This window comes from Hippocampus guttulatus, chromosome 10 (assembly GCF_054856545.1).
Source record: "Hippocampus guttulatus isolate MCC_2025c chromosome 10, RoL_Hgut_1.0, whole genome shotgun sequence".
NCBI lineage: Eukaryota > Metazoa > Chordata > Actinopteri > Syngnathiformes > Syngnathidae > Hippocampus > Hippocampus guttulatus.
In genome coordinates, this window is record NC_141270.1 from 8762971 (window position 1) to 8779889 (window position 16919).

The 16919-nt window shown below is 41.0% G+C and overlaps 1 protein-coding gene across 7 annotated transcripts in view; it reads right to left on the reverse strand.

Moving 5' to 3' along the window:
* Positions 1–7711: 7711 nt before the first annotated feature.
* The window catches only part of slit1a (slit homolog 1a (Drosophila)), a 92128-nt gene continuing 82920 nt past the window's right edge, over positions 7712–16919 (reverse strand). For 2 of the 7 annotated variants that reach the window (XM_086122212.1, XM_086122211.1), the window contains 12 exons: positions 15423–15586; positions 14729–14853; positions 14556–14653; positions 14307–14446; positions 14138–14231; positions 13922–14059; positions 13124–13352; positions 12896–13026; positions 12660–12814; positions 10774–11062; positions 10354–10565; positions 7712–9990 (listed from right to left, as the gene is read on the reverse strand). In XM_086122212.1, the coding sequence (XP_085978338.1) occupies positions 9749–9990; positions 10354–10565; positions 10774–11062; positions 12660–12814; positions 12896–13026; positions 13124–13352; positions 13922–14059; positions 14138–14231; positions 14307–14446; positions 14556–14653; positions 14729–14853; positions 15423–15586 (2017 nt within the window). In that variant the 3' untranslated portion in view covers positions 7712–9748. Of the gene's footprint in view, positions 9991–10353; positions 10566–10773; positions 11063–12620; positions 12815–12895; positions 13027–13123; positions 13353–13921; positions 14060–14137; positions 14447–14555; positions 14654–14728; positions 14854–15422; positions 15587–16919 lie in introns of all 7 variants that reach the window. The other 5 variants (XM_086122210.1, XM_086122209.1, XM_086122207.1 and 2 more) reach the window with 3 other exon arrangements.

Genomic DNA, 16919 nt, shown 5'->3' on the forward strand with positions numbered 1-16919 from the left:
TTCACTTTGTTTATTTTTATATTTTGTAGTAGATTCATCTGACTCATCCAAAAGACACAGGAATGTTACATTGCAGAAAAACAAAACAATTACAATTCAGAGTCAAAGGTCATTTGATGGCAAGAGTCGGATGTTGGAGCAGATTGTCAGTGTATTCCTATGACATCCTTATGAGCAATTTATGGAGCAGTCACAGAGTTCAACATTGGAGGTCCCGGGTTGCAAAAGGTTGTCATGAATTGTGTGTAAGATTTGTTCAACATACAGTTTGGCTCGGTGGGCCGTGTGAAGTACTGCTCAGGCTCTTGGATGCAAGCGCATCAGTCTTTCCAGATTTTATTGTTTGATGGACAGTCACATTTACTCTCGCAAAAATTGTTCTATAGTTGAAGGCAAAGCAATTTGGGTTCCAGTCTTCATTCAAATTGGAGGTTTTTAAATGTGTCCAAGCATGAGATGCTGCTGCTTTGCCATAGGACAGGAAGGCCATTTTACCCGATTAAAAGACAAATGGAGCAGCCCGGTAGTCGAGTGGTTAGCACGTCGACTTCACAGTGCAGAGGTACCAGGTTCGATTCTGGTTCCGGCCTTCCTGTTTGGAGTTTGCATGTTCTCCCCGTGCTTACGTGGGTTTTCTCCGGGTCCTTTGGTTTCCTCCCACATTCCAAAAACATGCAGGGCAGGCTGATTGAACACTCCAAATTGTCCCTCGGTGTGAGTGTGAGTGCGGATGGTTGTTCGTTTCTGTGTGCCCTGCGATTGGCTGGCAACCAGTCCCCCGCCTACTGCCCGAGGACAGCTGGGATGGGCTCCATCCATCACCCCCTGCGACACAAGTGAGGATAAAGCGGTTCGGAAAAAAAGGAATGAATAGTAGACAAATGGACGCATGGCAAAAGTTTGTGGCGAAGGGTGTGACAGATTATTGTGTTAAAATAAACTAACATCTTCACCCAACCGAACATCTTCACGCATAGTCTGTCACTCTGTTTGACAGTGACATACACAATGAAATGAAAATCACAGGTTAATTTTTCAGGGTTTTTATTGATTTTAGAAGCTTTCCCTGAAAACTAAGGACCATGTATAGTCAGGCATTTTTAACTGAAAAATCAACCATGTACAGAAAGGCAATTTTAGCTTAAAAAACCACGATAATGTATAGGAAGGCGTTTTAGCCGAAAAAACCAACCTTGTATAGTGAGACATTTCTAGCCGAAAAAAACCTGACCATGTATAGTAAGGCATTTTTCACCCAAAAAATGACCATGTATAAGATATTTTAACCGAAAAATTGACGATGTATAATAAGGTATTTTTAGCCGACAAAAACGACCATGTATAGTAAGGCGTTTTAGCCGAAAAAAACCACCATGTAAGGCATTTTTAGCTCAAAAAAACCCCCGACCATGTAAGGAAGGCGTTTTTCACCCCAAAAATGACCATGTATAGTGAGATATTTTAACCGAAAAAATGACGATGTACTGTATAATAAGGTATTTTTAGCCGACAAAAACGACCATGTATAGTAAGGCGTTAAAGCCGAAAAAAACGACCATGTAAGGCATTTTTAGCTAAAAAAAACCCTGACCATGTAAGAAAGGCATTTTTAGCTTTAAAAAACCGTCCATATAAGTAAGGCATTTATATCTTAAAAAAACAAAAAACGACCATGTATATAAAGTAAGGCATTCTTGGCCGAAAAAAAACGACCATGTATAGTAAGGTGTTTTAGCCGGAAAAAACAACCATGTATAATAAGGCATTTTACACCAAAAGGACCATGTATAGAAAGATATTTTAACCGAAAAAATGACCATGTATAGTAAGGCATTTTTGGCCGAAAAAAATGATCATGTTTAGTAAGGCGTTTTTAGCCGAAAAAAAAAACGACCATGTATAGTGAGGCGTTTTTAGCCCAAAAAAACGACCACGTAGAGTAAGGCGTTTTTAGCCGAAAGAAATGACCTAAGGCTAAGGCTTTTATACTAAGGCGTTTTTAGCCGATAATAAGCCGAAAAAAACAACGATGTATATTAAGGCATTTTTAGCCCCAAACAAACGACCATGTATAGTAAGGAATTTTTAGCCCAAAAAAAACAACCATGTATATAGTAAGGCGTTTTTAGCCCAAAAAAACGACCATGTATAGTAAGGCGTTTTTAGCCCAAATAAACGACCATGTATAGTTAGGCATTATGGGCCAGAAAAAAACGACCATGTATAGTGAGGCATTTTAGGCCGAAAAAAAACGACCATGTATAGAAGGCGTTTTTAAACCAAAAAAACTACCACGTAGAGTAAGGCGTTCTTAGCCGAAAAAAACGACCATGTATATTCAGGCGTTTTTAGACGAAAAAAAATGACCATGTATAGTAAGGCATTTTGAGCCCCCAAAAAACGACCATGTATCGTAAGGAATTTTTAGCCCCAAAAAACAACCATGTATAGTAAGGCATTTTTAGCCCCAAAAAACAACCATGTATAGTAAGGCATTTTTAACCCCAAAAAACGACTTTGTATAGTAAGGTGTTTTTAGCCCCAAAAAACGACCTTTTATAGTAAGGCGTTTTTAGCCCAAAAAAACGACCATGTATAGTTAGGCGCTTTTAGCCGAAAAGACGACCGTATATAAGGCGTTTTTAGCCCAAAAAAACGATCATGTATAGTAAGGCGTTTTTAGCCCAAAAAAAAAACGACCATGTATGGTAAGGCGTTTTTAGCAGAAAAAAACGACCATGTATAGTAAGCCGTTTTTAGCCCAAAAAAACGACCTTGTATAGTAAGGCGTTTTTAGCCCAAACACGACAATCTATAGTAAGGCGTTTTTAGCAGAAAAAAACGACAATGTATAGAAGGCGTTTTTAGCCAAAAAAACGATCATGTATAGTAAGGCGTTTATAGCCGAAAAAAACGACCATGTATAGTAAGGCGTTTTTAGCAGAAAAAAACGACCATGTATAGCAAGGCATTTTTAGCCGAAAAAACGACCATGTATAGGGCGTTTTTAGCCCCCAAAAAAACGACCTTGTAGAGTAAGGTGTTTTTTTCATGGTCATTTTTTTCGGCTAAAAACGCCTTACTATACATGGTTGTTTTTTCGGCTAAAATGCCTTACTATACATGGTCGTTTTTTTCGGCTAAAAACGCCTTACTATACATGGTCGTTTTTTTCGGCTAAAAACGCCTTACTATTCATGGTCATTTTTTTCCGCTAAAAACGCCTTACTATACGTGGTCGTTTTTTTAGTCTAAAAACTACTTCCTATACATGGTCGTTTTTTTCGGCTAAAAACGGCTTACTATACATGGTAATTTTTTTTCGGCTAAAAATGCCTTGCTCTACATGGTCGTTTTTTTCGGCTAAAAACGCCTTACTATACATGGTGGTTTTTTTCGGCTAGAAACGCCTTACTATACATGGTTTTTTTTTTCGGCTAAAAACGTCGTTTTTTTCGGCTAAAAACGCCTAACTATACATGGTCGTTTTTTTGGGCTAAAAACGTCTTACTATACATGGTCGTTTTTTTCGGCTAAAAATGCCTTACTATACATGGTCGTTTTTTTCGGCCAAAATTTTTTTACAATACATGGTCGTTTTTTTCGGCTAAAAATACCGTTATATACAGGTCCATGGTAGTTTTTTTTGTCTAAAAACGCCTTACTATCTATCCATGGTTGTTTTTTTCAGCTAAAAATGCAAATGTCCTTTTGTGACTTAGATGGCTGATGACATTTCAGTCACAAAAGGACATTTCTACCACTGTCCAGGATGCCAGGGTTGTACCTGTACCAGGGTTGTTGTCATTGGGTGCCAAACTTTGGCACCCAATGACAACAACCCTTCCACTTGAATTGGTAGATGTCCTGTTGTGATTGAGATGGTCAGATGACATATCCCCTTTCTCCGACAGGAACTGGTGTAGAGGATCAAAGCCAAGAACGCTGCACAAGAGCAAGAAATGACAACACAGAGAGAATTAAGAGTATCATGACTTTTAATGTGTTGTGTTGATCTTTTACTTATTAAAGGGTGTTTTATGCTGTCATTTATTCTTTTGAGTGTGATGCTCGGCTGGCTCTGTGGCCCACTGGTTAGTGCGTTGGAGTGCGAACGCAGAGGTCCAGGGTTCAAATCCAGCTCCGGCTGTCGCGCTTGCGTGTTCTCTTCTTGCTGGCATTGATGTTGTCCGTCCACCCTCCCATCCATTTTCTCATCCCCTTGTCATCACAAGGGTCGGGGTCGGGGGGGTTTGCTGGAGCCTCCCCCGGCTGTCTTGGGGCCATCGGCAGAGGGGAGGGGGCACCCTCAACCGGCCGACAGCCAATCAAGAAAACCATTTGCACCGTTTTTTTTCCGGCTATAAACACCTTACTATACATGGTCGTTTTTTTCGGCCCAAAATGCCTCACTATATGCATGGTAGATTTTTTCGGCTAAAAACGCTTTACTATATACATGGTAATTTTTTTGGGCTAAAAACGCCTTACTATACATGGTCATTTGTTTTGGGCTAAAAACGCCTTACTATTTATACATGGTCGTTTTTTTGGGGCTACAAACGCCTTACTAATCTTTGCTCATTTTTTTCGTCTAAAAACGCCTTATTATACATGGTCATTTTTTTTCGTCCAAAAACGCCTTACTATACATGGTCTTTTTTTTCGGCTAAAAACGCCTTACTAATCCTTGCTCGTTTTTTTCGTCTAAAAACGCCTTACTATATATACATGGTCATTTTTTGGTGCTAAAAATGCCTTGCAATACATAGCCGTTTTTTGGGGGGCTAAAAATGCCTTACTATACATGGTCGTTTTGTCGGGCTAAAAACGCCTCACTATATACATGGTCATTTTTTTTCGGCCAAAAATGCCTTAGTATACATGGTCTTTTTTGGGGGGGGCTGAAAATGCTTTACTATACATGGTCGTTTTTTTCGGCTAAAAACGCCTTACTATATATACATGGTCGTTTTTTGGTGCTAAAAATGCCTTGCAATACATGGCCGTTTTTTTGGGGCTAAAAATGCCTTACTATACATGGTTGTTTTTTCGGGCTAAAAACGCCTCACTATTTACATGGTCTTTTTTTTTCGGCCAAAAATGCCTTACTATACAGGATCATTTTTTTTCGCCCAAAAATGCCTTACTATACATGGTCTTTTTTGGGGGGGGCTGAACACGCCTTAATATACATGGTCGTTTTTTTCGGCTAAAAACGCCTTACTATACATGGACTTTTTTTTCAGCTAAAAACGCCTTACTATACATGGTCGGGGTTTTTTTCGGCTAAAAACGCCTTACTATACATGGTCTTTTTTGGGGGGGCTAAAAATGCCTTATTATACATGGTCGTTTTTTTTGGGCTAAAAATGCCTTACTAGACATGGTTGGGGTTTTTTCGACCAAAAATGCCTTACTATACATGGTCGTTTTTGACGCTAAAAATTCCTTACATTACATTGTCGTTTTTTTCGTCTAAAAACGCCTTACTATACATGGTCTTTTTTTACAGCCAAAAATGCCTTACTATATACTTTGCATGGTCATCTTTTTTGTCTAAAAACGCCTTACTATACATGGCCGTTTTTGTTCGGCCAAAAATGCCTTACTATCCATGGTCGTTTTTTTTCGGCCAAAAAAGCCTTACTATACATGGTTGTTTTTTTCGGCTAAAAACGCCTTACTATGCATCGTCTTTTTTCTCATCTAAAAACGCCTTGCTATACATTGTCTTTTTTTCCGGCTATAAACGCCTTACTATACATGGTCGTTTTTTTTCGTCTAAAAACGCCTTACTATACATGGTCGTTTTTTTCGGCTAAAAGCGCCTTATTATACGTGGTCTTTTGTTCGGCTAAAAACACCTTTTTAGCCGAGGTCCTTTTTTTTCGTTTTAAAATGCTTACTATACATGGTCGTTTTCTTCAGTTTAAAAACGCCTTACTATACATGGTCGTTTTTGACGCTAAAAATGCCTTACAATACATTGTCGTTTTTTTGGGGCTAAAAATGCCTTACTATACATGGTCGTTTTTTTCGGCTAAAAATGCCTTACTATACATGGTCGTTTTTTTCGGTTAAAAACACCTTACTATACATGGTCGTTTTTTCTTTTTTTAAACTCCTTACTATTCATGGTCGTTTTTTTTGGGCTCGAAACACCTTACTACACATGGTCGTTTTTTTTCGTCTAAAAACGCCTTACTATATACTTTACATGGTCATCTTTTTTGTCTAAAAATGCCTTACTATACATGGTTGTTTTTATCGGCAAAAATGCCTTACTATACATGGTCATTTTTTTCGGCTAAAAACGGCTTACTATACAGGGTCGTTTTTTTTTTAACTTCTTACTATTCATGGTTGTTTTTTTCGGCTCAAAACACCTTACTATATACTTTACATGGTCATCTTTTTCGGCTAAAAACGCCTTACTACACATGGTCGTTTTTTTCAGGCTAAAAATGCCTTACTATACATGGTCGTTTTTTCGGGTTAAAACACCTTACTATACATGGTTGTTTTTTTCGTTGAAAAATGCCTTACTATACATGGTCGTTTTTTTCGGCTAAAAATGGCTTACTATACATGGTCATTTTTTTCGGCTAAAAGCGCCTTACTATACATGGTCCTTTTTTTTCGGCTCAAAACGCCTTACTATACACAACCATGTATAGCAAGGCATTTTTAGCCGAAAAAAACGGCCATGTACAGTAAGGCATTTTAGCCGTAAAAAAGGACTATGTATAGTAATATATTTTAGCCGAAAAAAACGACCATGTATAGTAAGGCGTTTTCTGCCGAAAAAAACAACCACGTTAGTAAGGCATTTTTATCTTTAAAAAAACGACAATGTATCGTAAGGCATTTTTCACCAACAAAACCACCATGTATAGTAAGGCATTTTTAGCCGAAAAAAAGGACCATGTAAGTAAGGCCTTTTTAGCTTAAAAAAAAAACGGCCACGTACAGTAAGGCATCTTAGCCGAAAAAAAGGACCATGTATAGTAAGGCATTTTAAGCCGAAAAAACCCCCTACCATGTATAGTAAGGCATTTTTAGTCGAAAAAAACGACCATGTATAGTAAGGCATTTTTAAAAACGACCATGTATAGTAAGGCATTTTTCACCAAAAAAATGACCATGTATAGTAAGATATTTTAACCGAAAAATTGACCATGTATAGTAAGGCATTTTTAGTGGAAATAAAAGACCATGTATCGTGAGGCGTTTTAGCCGAAAAAAACGACCATGTATAGTAAGGCATTTTTAAAAACGACCATGTATAGTAAGGCATTTTTCACCAAAAAAATAACCATGTATAGTAAGATATTTTAACCGAAAAATCGACCACATGGTGCACATCTGTCAAAGTCAAGGTTTTCTAAGGCCCATGGGATGATGTTGATTTATTATCAGAAACGGCCCGCAGACCGCAGCAAGCCGGCAGCCCGCAGATCTTTCAACGCCCCAATACTACATTTTTTGGGCGTTTGTAGTTTGGGCGATTGGGGTTTGGGTGATCGGGCGTTTGGGGTTTGGGGTATTGTGGTTTGGGCGATTGGGGTTTGGGCAAGTGTACAGAAGGTCAGTTTGGTTGTCACATCAGCTTCAAGAATGGCCTTTCTCTTCCTTCTTCATCTTCTGTGTAAAATGAACAGAAATTGATGTTGTTTATCAGTAACATTGGACTAAAAAGATAAGGAAGTTGTTAAAAGCACACACAGAAGTTTAATGAAAGAAAAGAGTGGAGGTTTGGTAAACATTTTGTCGGTGGCATTACATACATTCAGCATAATTTCGGGGCGTATTTCGCTTCAATCCCACCATCAAGTCCTTTGACAGAGAAGCAACATCTTTTTACAACATTGTGTGGTTTATATGAACATCGTTATGTATATCATAGCTCATAAGATGGAGAGTCTCACTGATTTGAGTTACAGTACATCTCAATATAGCACAAGCACCACGAAGATGTCTACCAGGAAGTTGTACTTGCACACCAAGGAGACGTGAACCGACAGAAGCCAACAAAAAGTCACATTCCACGAAAGGTGCGCCTTTATGAGGCCCGCGGCCTCTAAGGAGGACGGTGAGCATCTATACGGTTACATAATTACCAGAATTCCCAATACCAGAACAGTATGTGATCCATTCTAAACTAAAGAACAGCTAAACGTTACCACTTCAGGAAAAAAGCATATTTATTATCTGTACACATTTATACATTCAGCTATGTGCTCAACGAATTGGCACCTCAAGATTTTTTTTTTTAAATATCAACTAGAAAATGTCCTAACCTTTTATGTGTCATAGCGGTTGCACGGTTGTGTTATTTTCCCAACACGACTCATACTTGACAGCAGCTTATGATGTATGTTGAACTTTAGCTTCATTGTTTTTTTTTTTAACGCAGTTTTTAAATTCGTTTTTGTTTTCTTTTGAATGTTTTTGTAAATATCAGGAAAACTGCAATGCACACATAATGCATCGCCGTACAAAAAAAATAAATAAAAAGAGGAGCGAAAACAAGCCGATGCGCTCATGAACGGGATGTAATATTCACATGGAAGACAACATATACAATATTTAACGACAGAGTTCCAGAGCAGACCAGCAGTGGCTCCTATACGTGTATAGATGCATCGAAAAACATTTTAATCTTTGAGAAAACTCCATTTACATCTGTGGTTCAATTCAAAAAGTGAAACAGCGGATCGATTCACTACATACAGTGAAATACAGTATTTCACGATTTAATTTCTCATAATTTGAATGATTAAAGCTGACAAAACTTCTCCAAGGTCTTCAACTATTATGTATGAAACAGTCAAAAATGCTTTTTTAAACAATACCAATTAGGTAAGAACTGGCTTTTGAAAAACATTTTCACATGCGTTTGATCGTGTTTCACATTTTGATTTGAACTACTGAAATAAACTTTCCCACGATATTAATTTTTTTTTAAATCCAAGTTTGTGGCCCATTACTACTTGCCATTAAATGGTGGACAAATTATTAAAAATAAAAAGACCAAGCCAGCACCCTTTACCACCAACCTTCCACTTAACATAGAAAAATACTATACCCCCCCCCCCAAAAAAAAGAAATACAAATATATATATATGTATATATATATTAGAATCTGTTAGGCATTTCTATATAAACGGGGAGGTTTCCTTTTTGAAGGTTACACGGTGAAATAAAATACAAATAAAAAATGAGAAAAGAGCATGATACAACAGGGAAAAAAATCTAATAAATCAATTACAAAGTTTTATGTGGTTTTTAATCAGCCAACTTATTGCTCCTCGTTTTGAATACTGCAAGGTGTCACGAGGAGGAGACGCTAGTTCGCTCCCTGCTGGAAGGACGGGGTAATGCATGCTGGGGGACCGAACGAGCCCAGTTAGTCACTGCATCCGCACTTATGTGCCACTCGAATATCTTTTTTCTGAGCATGTGCGTGGGTTTGTGTGGTTGACTGACAAATAAACAACAAACTGTCATGTGACACTTGGTCAATGCCCCAGCTCTTTTCTTCTTTCATTCGCCCCCGTCACGCTGCCCTCACTGCTGTTTGCGGTGGGGTGGGCAGGGGTCGGGGGGCCTCTGGAGCCTTTTGAGTCACAACTCAATACTGCAGCTCACAAAGTACATGTCCTATTTTACAAGAATCAAAGTTCTCAATATATAGATAGAGATTTTATATATTTCCTTTCGAATCTCTCTTTTCCATCATGTTCTAGACACTGCAGCCCACACAGCCGCACTTGATGCTCTTCTCTACCTCCTCGCTGAAAGTGGTCCCGTCGCTGCACTCAAACGTGTATTTCCGGCGCTTCATCCTCTGGCTGGCGCAGCAAGTGCCTGCCTCGCACACGCCGTTGCATTCCACCCAGGACACGGTGCGCGTTGTCTGGCAGATAGCGTAGCCTCGCTGCACCTGGTAGAAGTCCCGCATGGGCTCGCCCCGGCACGCCGACTCTGGAGGATGAAAAACACCAGCAGAGAAGTTGCTATATTAAAAAAAAAATAATGGAAATGATGACACAAGTACAGTGGTTATATCATAAATATAAATCTGGATCAAGACGAGGCCAAGAAGATGGAAACAAAATTAACATTTGAAAACATAACTTCCTTTGGAGAGTGGATATGAAAGGTCTACACACCATTTATTCAAATATCAGGTTTTTGTGAACTATGTGGGACCAAAAGTTTTTCATAATTCCCTTCACCTTTGCGAAGGCCCCAATTTTGACCATCACAAAAACATGGCATTTGAACAGGGGTGTGTAGACTTCTTATAGCCACCGTAACTACGATGAATAATCATGGGAGTCAAACCTATATCACAGAGTTCCCCTGTGTAGCCACTTTCGCAGTGACAGTAGGCGTCTCCCGTGTCGGAGATCTGGCAGCGGCCATGTTTGCAGTTCAGCCGGCGGCAGGGGTTGAACAGCTCTCCCTGTTGGTTGCACAGTGCACCGCGGTAGCCCTCGGTACAATCGCAGCGGTAAGATTCATTGTCCAGTGGGATGCATCGGCCATGGACACATCTATGGACACACATCGTCCCTTTTAATATATATCGTACGACCTCAGTAACGGACATTCATTGAATGGTGGGAAAAAGTTAGACGTTTGACAAAGATTAAACATACTTTTGACCGCTATTTTTCTTATTGATAACATGTTCCAAAAGTTTTTGTTGCTGTTTTTTTTGGAGGCTGAAACAGAGTGTCGGCCGTGCTTTGGCTAACATACTTGCTGCCTTGACAGGGGTTGGAGGCCGGCAGATCGCAGTGAGGTCCGGCCCAGCCTGGCCGGCAGTAGCACACGGGCCCCTGGAGGCCGTCGGGCTGGCAGATGCCGTGCACGCAGTAGATCTTCCTGCAAGGCTCGCAGCCCGGCACCACGCCGGGTTTCATCTGGGTCTTGGTGAAGTCCTGCAGCTCGTTGTTAATGTACAGGTTTTGGATGCAGCCGTGAAAACTGGAGCTGTTCTGGATATGCCACAGGCGGAAGGCGCCCGGGTGTACGCCCACGGGCATCCCTGCGGGAGGTCACAAGGTGTTTAGAGGAATGACGCTTGCCAAGTAGGAGCACGAACAGACAGTTGACACAGGGAAGGTAGGAGTGAAATGAAGGAAAAGCTTTTTAAGCAGATGTGTCCTACGGTGCCATTTTTTTTCTCGACTTATATATCGAGTAGTGCCTTGCCATACCAGTGACTTAAATTACGAGTTTTTGAGATACCAGCCGTGACGTGACCGATTTTTGGTTTTGATGCAGTGGATTCAACACACTTTCCAACAAGCAACCGTTTGACAAATAGTGAACAATGAATCAATAGAGGCTTCAAGCTGTTCAATACCACTGCCAACTGATGTTTACTGTCAAACTAAAAATAAAATCAATAGAATTACACCTTGTGCATTTAAAACAACCCCAAAATTTTGATTTAAGATTAGCCTTTCAAGCTTAATGCTGAATGAAACTTTTTTTGCAATGTGAAACCCTGTCAGCAATGGATTGAACACAAAGAGTGCAGCAAGGACATGTAGACAGACAATATAACGGGATTCAGGCACATATTCATGATTCTCCACAAAGAAGGGCTAATAGTGCTGTACTGGTTAGCTGCAAGAAAAATAAACGGCAAGCTGTCTGTCTGTCCGCATTAAATTGATGCAATGTAAAAAATATTATTTGAAAAAAAGACTATTTATTTGTTTGGTTTTAAAAGGTACAATATTATGACATGCTATTGTTACTCATTAGAATACACATTAAAATGTTTTTTTTGGGGGGGGGGGCTGATACGAATTACAAGCGGGACGCATGAAATTCTAAAGTCTAGGCAGCTCTGTGAATGGATATTGGCACCGCAAGACACAGCATCCTCGAAAGAGAGGGAAGCCGTTCACATGAAAAGTCTTCTGTTATGATTTTGAATGACATCAACACACAAAACACATTTGCAGCCATGACTCGTGACAGTCGGTTTCATGCTCGCCTCGCAACAATTCATCGACGTGGCGCAATGTCGAAAGTGGTCGTAAATCACACACGAAGGATTATTTTTGGTACTGGTGAAATCGAACACTGCACAATGATTTGTTATGCTGCTGTTTACCAAAATCATCACCAGATCTGGGACTCTCAAAGGGGGGTACCGGTATGCGAAATCACTGTACATTCAGTACAGTTCAGTTGTCTTTAACATTTAAGTTCAATTCAATTACCATTTCATTTGGAAGAATTTTTTTTTCACATTTTACTAGTAGGTTTAATACCTTTTAATTGGATAATTGAAATTCAGTATTTTAGCTGACTTAAGTGCAGTGTTCATTCTTTAAACTAACCATGATGTGAGAGGAGTTGAAAATAATAATCAAGATACTTTTTAGGAGTAAAACCTGCACAAGAAAATCCACTAAGGCAACTGGCGATCTACTTTTGAGGATTGCAAACAGTCATGAGTGGCTCGATTGCGGATGATGAGAAGGAGAAGGGGGCGGGTGGCTTTTTTTTTTTGTGATGGTGGTGGTGGTGGTGGCGGTGGGGAGGGGATGATTGACATTCGACAGTAGTGTAGTAGTTAAGAGTGCCTGAAGAGGAGGGAGGTGTGTTCTGGAGAGGGCCCCTACCCCCCACGTATAGTGGAGCCTCTCCGTTGAGGGGCCGCACTGCCCCGAAGCTGTCCATGGTGGTGGGGAGACCCCCGTCGATGGACAGGTTCACCATCTGGTCCAACGTGACCAACTCCACCGTGTGGAACTGACCGTCATTGATGGTCTCAGCACTGGCGGGTGGGAAGCAAACATGACAAATGTTTAGAAGTGATCGTCAATGATGTCGCCGCGCTACAGTGAGAGCGTCTGACCTGTAGATGGCGTGGCTGGGCTGGCTGCCTGGGTCGTAGCTGACCTTTACGTGACCTTGGTACAGCTCCACTGCAATGTGATCATTGTCTCCGTTGTATAAGAGGATGCCGTTATCCTCCGCTGTGGAAACCTGCGGACATAGCAGGCAGGGAGGTAAGAAGTGGATTGTTGAGAAAAAGAAAGTCGGGAAGAGAATTTAGTGGAAGGCGAAGCACGATGGGGCGTACCTGCAGGGTGATGTTGGCTTGCGGCCAGTTCTTGAGGTCAGAGAGCAGCAGGTAGGAGTCTCTGTCCACAAAGTTGACGCTGACCAGCTTCTCGCAGCGTGGCCCGCCAAACTCTGGGGGGCACTGGCAGAGGGCGCGGCCACCCCGCTCCACACAGGGGGCGCCGTTCTGACAGTCAGCTAGCTCGCAAAGGGACAACGGCGAGGGGGGAACTTCACACAGCTGACCACTGTGCGCAGAATAGGAAAAGAGAAATGATCAAATTGATGAGGCCATAACTTAAGTGAGATTTTTTTTATTTCTCAAGATTGTGATTGTGATGCTTATTTTTTTCAAGGTCATCCTCCCATGTTTTTTTTTTCTTTTTCTAACAAGCACAAGCAAAAAATGAATCTGTATTACGGTAAATATATATCCAAATTATTCAGCATATTTTTGTGGGTCTAACAGGTGATGTTAAAAGACAGTAAAGTGATTATTTTTTATTTTTATTTTTTGTGTGCACACCGGTTCATTCAAGTCCATAACTTTTGCAGACCGGCAACCTTGGGGGTGGGGTGTCGACAACAACTTTGCAAAATTCGATCAAATGTGTGGCATAAAGTTATAAGTCAATTAGTCACGTCCGACGATAACAACAATGCAAATAAAGCTTGGCCACTTCAACTTTCATGAAACAATGATAGGTAAACACGTGGACATCTTTAGCACTCAACTCATCTTTTTTCCAAATTCCAAAAAGTCCCAAAAATTCAAATGTTTTTTTAAAAAATTTTTTAAACAGATGCGTGTGCTCACCTATAACCTTCCTCACACTGACAGGTGTACCCGTTCAGCTCGTCCACACACTGGGCTCCATTTTGACAGCGATGCTCCTGGCAGTCGTCGTAGTCCACACTGCAGTCGTCAGCCACGTAACCAGGAGCGCACATGCACCTGATGCGCACAAACGTACACACTTGAGTCTAATGCGACTGTTGTGTCTTTGCTTTTTTTTTTCTTCAAATCACTGACTTGGGCCCAGAGGAGGTGATGAGGCAGGTAGACTGATGTTTGCAGGGGCTTCGTCCTGGGGCGCACATGTCCTCCATTTCCTCGCACATCTCCCCTGCACGCAGATCATTTGTAATATTATAAACAGCAACATGGAGCTGTCGAGTGCTGGCCCACGTGGCATTGTCACCTGTGTAGTAGGGGGGACAAAAACAAGTGTAGTTGTTGACTCTGTCCACGCAGGTGGCGCCGTTCTCGCAGTCGTTGTCCTCGCAGTCGTCAATGTTGATCTGGCAGGCGGGGCCCTCGAAACCCAGCGGACATGTGCAGCTGCAATACGCACGCAAACATCAACATGTTTTGTGAGACTTCAACTGACTGAGCATGCAGCTTTTTATATATTTTATATATAGACTGTATTTTGGATAATCTTCCTCACCTGTACTGACCCTCATCCTCCTTATCCACTTGGCATCGACCTCCGTTGGCGCAAGGGTTGCTCACGCAGGCGTTTAGAGCCGTCTCGCAGTTCTTGCCCTGAGATGAGAATCTAGGGTCACACCAGCAAAACGTCGACGCCTCCGCTGAGCGTGTTCACGGAACGAGACTGACCTTGAATCCCGGAGCACAGTTGCACCTGTAGATGTCCACCAAGTCGCTATGACACACACCCTGGTTCTGACACGGGCTGGACAGACACGGGTTACACTTGGCCAGCACCGCTGTGTCCACCTCACCTATGTAAATGGAAGAAACATATGGTAAGCATAAACCTTTGAGACAAGCATAAAAACATAAGATTTCAATATTAAGGTGTACCTCAAGTTCTCAGAGTACAGCAAGGTTAGATGGTTTACGAAAAAACAAAACAAAACAACCCCTCCTCAACAGTTTGGTTAATGAAATAAAATACACATAGTGGTGTTTTTATCAAACTAACTATAATTATAGTGAAAATGTCCTTCCATTTTCAACTTTGTCAGTTAATTTCATACATTTAACTTTTGTGGTTATTTGACATTTATTTATGGCGGTATTAGTGTCAGAAAGAAGTTGAAACAGATGCTTTTAGTGACTTATTTGCACCCCACAAATACTCAATATATTAAAAAAACTAACACTAAAACTAAAGACTAAACTAAAAAGAAGCATAAAAAAATCAATAAAAACTAACAAACCTGCTCTAAAACTAATGAAAAGAACCTGAAAAAAAAAAACTGAATCTCAAAGCAAAATAAAAATAACCATAATGACAAATCCCAAACTATTAGAACCCCGGTGTACATTTGGCTTCAATGTAGCTCACCCGTGCATTCAAACTTCTTTGCTGGTGTGGTGAGCAGGAGTTTGCCCTCCAGACCGCGTGGACCAGCACAGCGGGCGATACCAGGCTCTTTGTATCCAGTCTTGACCCAGTCGGACAACCAGCGCAGGCGGCAGTCGCAGTACAGCGGGTTGGCGCCGATTGCTCTGATAAAAATATAATGAAAAGAATGCCTCAATGATCCAATTTTATAATCACTAATAGAGCTTGTGACCTTCACACTTGGAAGAATACCAATCAGTCATCGCTCCCCTGGTAGTGCAGTGATTCATATAGATGACTTATGCAGCTGGCATTGTACTGAGCCAACTGAAGTTTGGCCAAGTGAAACTTACAAAATATTTAATATTGAGTTGGAATGGAGTACTTTTCATTTGTCCTTTTTTTGTGCTAAGCAATCAAAGTTGACTTGAGTTTTTGCAGTCTGTGCTGGATTAAGTGATGTTTGAGTTTAATTTCTGTTGTCAATGTGTACTGTTTTAATCATACTATGGCACTGTTCATATTGCGCTTCAAGATGACAAACATCCCACCGCAATGTGCCCCTATCGAAAAATTAGGAATTAACTTTTACCGAGTAAATTTGTTGATTTATCATAACTTATTTTTAAAATGCCACGAAAATGATTGTAGAATATATATTTTTGCAGGTCCAGCTCTGTTAGTGTAGTACCCTGCACTACCACCTGATGTCTCTCTCGACCTTCCACAAAGACAAACATCATTTGGGGGGCCCGAAGGCAAAGCCATGGTGGGGCCCTGCTTATCATTTTCTTGCAAAAATTCTGAACAAAGCGTAATTTCAGAAACGTATACGATATTTCCTGAGTGAGATAAGGTCTTTAAAATCTTTCTTGAAGATTATGTCACAAGCGAGTCAGCTCAACACTTGCCATCGATAACAACATTGATTAGCATTTAAGGCAGTGCGGGATTTCAACCGCTGTGATACTGAAGTCCTCTTGATAAAAAGCGTCATTGGTGTCATTCTACATTTTTCATCTGCACTTATCCTCCACTGTTGACGCTGACAGCAGTGCTACTGCGACCAATGAGAGGGCACGCTGCTGGAAATCTTTGGGACCTGTGTTTGCCTAATGCTAAGTCCGCCCTTGCATCAGTCAACTCTGTGTGTGGTATGAGTACAAATGTGGAGAAATAAAAGAGATGGAGTGAATATTTATCCTCTATGCCAAACTGCCAACGAGTGACGTCGAGACGCTCTTAAGCGCTTGTGTCACGTTTGGATCAATGCGGGACTCTGTTCTCACGCTTCTGAATCGATGCACTTCCATTACGGCGGCACACCGCCTCATCTTTCAGGCCACGCCAAGAGCTGACACCTGACATCTGCAAACGCGGACGCCACTTGACCGGGAGCAAAGATCAATGGCCCGCAATGCGTTTTGCCAGGACGCTTCAGAATGTCTTGCTCCTTCCTTCGGCCACACCTCATGTTTTGATAAGTCGATTGATCAT